The 5,329-nt window shown below is 47.0% G+C and overlaps 1 protein-coding gene across 1 annotated transcript; it reads left to right on the top strand.

Annotated features, from left to right (window-relative positions):
- Window positions 1–2,560: 2,560 nt before the first annotated feature.
- Window positions 2,561–4,966, top strand: LOC112084577 (uncharacterized protein At3g60930, chloroplastic-like). Its single transcript, XM_024153726.1, has 3 exons — window positions 2,561–3,455; window positions 3,541–4,029; window positions 4,239–4,966. Exons 1-3 carry the CDS (start codon window positions 2,561–2,563, stop codon window positions 4,964–4,966), a joined length of 2,112 nt encoding a protein of 703 aa, XP_024009494.1.
- The last annotated feature ends 363 nt before the right edge of the window (window positions 4,967–5,329 follow it).

Here is a 5,329-nt window from a genome sequence, read left to right as displayed (position 1 = left end):
CTTTAGTAAAAAAGACTCCATTAAGAAGAGAAATATTTTTATTTGAGTGTTTTAATCAAGAGAGTTTAAAAGAGATCTGGGTGTTTAAAGCTGTTTTCTTTTGAATCTATCATCTCCATCTCCATTTCTCATCATTAATCATGCTAATCTACCCAACTTGCAAAGGTTTAAGAGAGATTAGTATGATTAGTGAGTAGTCACCCTAATGAGGTTCTAGATGTGTAGGTTAGGGTGCTAAAGTGTTAGATTAGGAGTGCTTAGGGCTAGATTCATTGATTCATCTCTCTAAACAGCTGTTCTCTATGCTAGATCCTTGATAATCACTTGAGATCTAGATTCTGGGAATTTCATGCACCAAAAGTGTTTGATGAAATTCCTGAAAGAGTTGTGTTAGAGGTTTAAGTAATTTTTCATCATGGGAATGATTTGTTAAATGCTTGAATGATCATTAAGAGCTGTTTGTTAATGCATATTGATTCATGTTTCACAAATGGGAATTTGGTTTGAAAATGGATTAGTATAGGGGTCAATACCTTCATGAGAGGATTAACCTAGATTTGAGTTCTTAATCATTTGAATCATGTCTCATCATTGTCATTAGCATTTCTAGTCTAGCACCAAAGCACCCTAACCAACTATCATGTCTAGAATCTCATGCCTCCATCATATCATATTCACATCCTTTGTCATTGCTTAGTTCTTGAGTAGTCATTGTCATTAGTCTTTAAACCTGTTTAAGTTTGTTAGTTGTCATTAGTTAACCAAAACCTAATCTTGTTTGCTTGAATTAAGAACTTGATCATATAGCTTAGTGTCTATCACCACATTCTTGGATTGATTAACCTCTTTGTGCTACTTTGACAAGGGGATTGATAGCCCTGAGACCCTAAAAAGTCTTATCTATCACCAAATATTTGTAAGGAAAAACTAAGGGATCCGAAATTTCTAGGGTAATCGCAAGAACAGTAAGATCGAAAGAAGGTTTTTTGCTTGAAAAGTGTTTAAGTCTTATTGCTCTCGAGGTGTGAAAAAATTTACAGAATGAATTGCATACATTGTCTATTTATACTAACTTTCTAAACCGCCTAGCCGAGAATCTCGGGAGAGATTTTCGGAATATTTCCTTATTGCTTCGTGCGGCCACCGTCACAATGCCTCGCCTAGGGTTTTTATGGGCTTTTGCCCTTCGAGACTTCGGCTCGGCCCGTCTGGAAAAACTGGCTCGGCCCAACACAAAGGAAAGCGGCTCGGCCCATGCTTCCTCTTGCGCAGCTCGGCCCACTCTTCGTTCTTCTCACGGCTCGGCCCATTTATCCTTCTCCACGGCTCGGTCCACTCGTCTTGGTGAGCATGGCTCGGCCCACTTGTTTCGTGGGACAGCTCGGCCCATATTTGGTGGGCAGCTGTTCTTTCTTGACAAATCGGTTTTCTCCAATACTTAGTAATTTTTGAGATGGTTTTATCCGCTTGGGTTGAAACCGACCCCAACAGTTAGCCCCCCAGCTCGTCAGTTTCGGAGACGAGAGTGACGAGGTTCATTCCTCCTGGACATGGGATAAACCATCGAATTAGGCCGTTGCGAAACAATTCTAGGTGAGACGTTTTGGGAATAAAAATGCCGAGCCATTCTTCGACGAAGCATAATAGCGAGCTATTTTTTGACGAGGCTGTTTGAAGGAAAATGCCGAGCCGTTCACAAGATGAGGCTACTTTGACAAAGATAGCGCCGAGCTGTTTCAACGACGTGGTGTTTACGTAGTGCCGAGCTATGTTTAGCGACGAGGCGTTTCAAGATAAAGATAATGTCGAGCCATTTTTTTAACGACGAGGCGTGGTGCAATCTGTGCTGTTTGGTGAGATATCCTTAGGAAAAGGATTGTACGCGAGGCGACTTGTGAAAGTTATGCCGAGCCGAATAAACGACGAGGCGTTTTGTGAAAGTTATGCCGAGCCGAATAAACGACGAGGCATTTTCTGTAAGTTATGCTGAGCCGAATAAACGACGAGGCGTTTTGTGAAAGTTATGCCGAGCCGAATAAACGACGAGGCGTTTTGTGAAAGTTATGTCGAGCCGAATAAACGACAAGGCGTTATGTGAAAGTTACGCCGAGCCGTATCGACAAAGCATGGTTCGGTTCACACAGCTTGATGAGATATTCTCAGATAGCCATAACTGTGTAATGGGCTCGGTTTATCTGGACAGAGCGGCTGTTAGTTCTTTCCAAGGCATCTTGAGTGTTGGCGTGCATGACGGACGCTCCAAGAGGTTATGCATTCGCCGCAGACTTCACGTGCCCCCATCGAACACCTTTGCACCATCCCGAGGTCCACGCGGACTTCACGTGCTTCGGTTTTCCTATAAATAGGTGAGCTCCTTCGTTCCTTCTCATAATCTTCAGATCCATTCGTTTTCACTAAAAGGTAGCTCTCCCTTCTCTCTTCTTTCTCTCTCTAGTTTTATTTATTTTCCGGCTAGGGTTCCGAGGTCTCCGCCGCCTCAGATCTTTTTCCGACGAAAGTTGGCCGCGTAGAATTGTATTTTCCGTTCTGGCTGTTAATCATGTCGAACCATTCCAACAATTCATTAGATTCACTCTTTAACTACGGGCCGAGCCGTGTAGACACCGAGGCGAGAGGTGTAACAGGATCCTCCGAGGCGTTTATCTCGCCGAGCTTTTCCAACCGTTCATCCAAAAGCAACGAGGCGTCAAATCGTTCAAATCCGTCAGGCGCTCGCTCTCCAGATGACGAGCCGTCGGTTTCGACGAACCACCCTCAAGGTCCCGCTCTCGACGAAGATGTTAATCATGCCGCAGTGAAAGCCGAGGAGGAAGCGTTTCCCTTTGATCTGTTTGAGGCGAAGCGTGAATTAGAACGTCTTATGGCGTCCCCAGGTGCTTCTTCTTCTGGGCGAGGGAAACGAGTGAAAAGACAAAAACCTGACCCGCCCGGCTCTACGCTCTCCTCCCCTGACTCACTCAAGCCGTTGAGATGTCGATTCGGGATATCTGAGGCGGTAGAATTCGTCCTTCCAGAGAAGAATGACCGAGCCGACAAACCTCCTGAGAATCACTTTACTCTGTACGAGGCGTTCTTCGAGCTTTGTATTCTCTGGTTCCTGATCCCCGGAATTATCCTTGAGTACCTCTGGAAACATGGGATCTCAATCGGGCAGATCATGCCGAGGGGTCTGCGGCACATGATCGGCATTCTGGTTCGAAGTTTTGAATGCGGGCTTGATATTGAACTGAATCACCTGCTAAACTTGTTGGAGATCAGAAAATCTCCGAAGGGAGACAGATTTTATATCTCCAACAAGTACAACCGCCGGATCATAGGTGGTTTTCCAAGCAAGGATCAGTTTTGGACCGAGCGCTTCTTCTATGTATTGGTGAACGAGGCGTCAGTCGGCGAGGATTACGTTCAAAAAACCAAAACCACTTGGGGACCACTTGGTAGCCGATCCGAAGCTCTGCCTCGGCTTGGAACTGTTATCGTATAATCTTCCTTTACTGAATCTTTTTTGTGTTGTTTTTGCAGTTCGGAACATTCTTCCCCCGATTCCCGACGACCTTTTTGCTATTCGAGATTCTCTTGCGGCTCAGAGAGTTAATTGGAAGAAGCATTTTTCATTCGAGAGAGTGGAAAAAGCACGAGCCATTCTTGCCGGAGTTCCTGTTAGCTCTTCGTCTTCGAATTCCTCGCTAGACACAAGGGAGAAAATGGTGATCATTACTCTTAGAGATAAGAAAAGGCACGAAGAAGAAGAAGATGCGAGACAAGCCGCCGAGGCGGCTCAAACAGAAACCGAGGCTGTCCCTCAGACCGATCCGCCGAGCCGTGAAGGTGAAGGCACGGTCCAAGCCGCGGAGGCAAACGTTGCCGAGGCGACCGAGAAAGAAGCAGCGCCCGAGGTGGAACCGGGCGAAATTATTCCCGAGGCACCCAAAGATGACTCTGCGGCGCGGAGTAAAACTCTTTCAATCGGCTATTCTGGCTCTTCCGAAGTCATCGAGGCCCCCGACTTCGGTTTTACAGAAGCATGATTCTAGCCGAAAACGTTCGGCTGCTGATTAGGGGAAGGGCGTAGCTATCCAAAAGGACGAGCCGACCAAGAAGAAGGGCAAGCAGGCTCCCGGTGACCCCGCTGCACGCAAACTGGTCGTCGACGACCCTGACGCCTCGGCAATGACGCCTCAAATTATCACTAAGTGATTAACGCGTATTATTCTTTGCAGTTGTAGCGGCCATCAACGAGCTGATAGCTGAATACGAGGCAGACGTGTCCAAGGTCGAACGTCGCCTGGACGAGGCTCGGAACGAGACCGCGGCAGCGAAGGGGAAGCTGGACAAGGCGATGACCAGGGTGTCGAGGCTAGAAAAGGGGAAGATAGTTCTTCGTGCCGATGTCGACAAGGTTTCTTCCTCGGTCATTCACCTCGAGGAAGTTAGGAGAGCCAAAAGCACCGAGGTGGCGTTGCTCAAAAGGCGTATCGAGGCCAAGGATGCCTTGTTTAACACCAAGGTCAAGCGTGCGAAGAAGGAAGCGAGGCGAGAGCTGACGGCTAAGTTTCAGGAGCGCCTCGCCAAGGTGGAGGAAGGTTTGGCCAAGCTCGAGAAGGCCAAAACCGATGAGAACGTGCTGGGGCAAATCAAGGGCAACCTTGCGATGATTGCCGATCTGAGGAAACAAGACGCCCCTACGCTCGACGACGAGGAGGCAAAACTAAAGAGCTGGGAGAGCGAGTACGCCGACGACGAGGCGTATGAGCGCATTGCCTCCGAGATCCGAGGCGAGCTGGTCTTCTCGCCTGTGTCGCCGGGCTCTGTAGACACCAGTCTTGGTAACGAGCCGCTCGAAGAGACAGCGGCCAACTTGGGTGTCGTAGATCCGACCGGATCGAATGCGGGTACGCCAGCCCTCTCGAACATCCTTGTCGAGCGTGGAACGCAGTCTGCGGCTTGATTCTCTCCTCTTTCCCTTATATCTTCCGTTTTATATGTTTTTGTACTTAAGGTTTGGATGATTTTATCCGTTTCTCGAAGTTTTTATGTAACTGCCTGGATGGATTTATCCACCTGACTTATTGATTTGGCTATGGTTATATTCATCTTTTCCTTAGTCGTTTTTTTGTTGGATTTGATGCGTTTGTTCTTGATTGAATTTTTTTGACGAAAACTGTTTGTTTGGAACGAGTTATCGTTATCGAGCTGTGTCGGGAATGCTTTTGATTGCTTCCTTGGCCGAACTGTTTACGAAAGATCGATAGAAAAACGGGCTAAGGGACAAGTTGTTAAGGATTCTGTTTTAAGTATGAATCCCGAGCTG

The sequence above is a fragment of the Eutrema salsugineum genome, unplaced genomic scaffold (assembly GCF_000478725.1).
Source record: "Eutrema salsugineum unplaced genomic scaffold, Eutsalg1_0 scaffold_4, whole genome shotgun sequence".
NCBI lineage: Eukaryota > Viridiplantae > Streptophyta > Magnoliopsida > Brassicales > Brassicaceae > Eutrema > Eutrema salsugineum.
The sequence above is the reverse complement of the archived record's forward strand: the minus strand, read 5'-3'. Positions and strand labels throughout refer to the sequence as shown.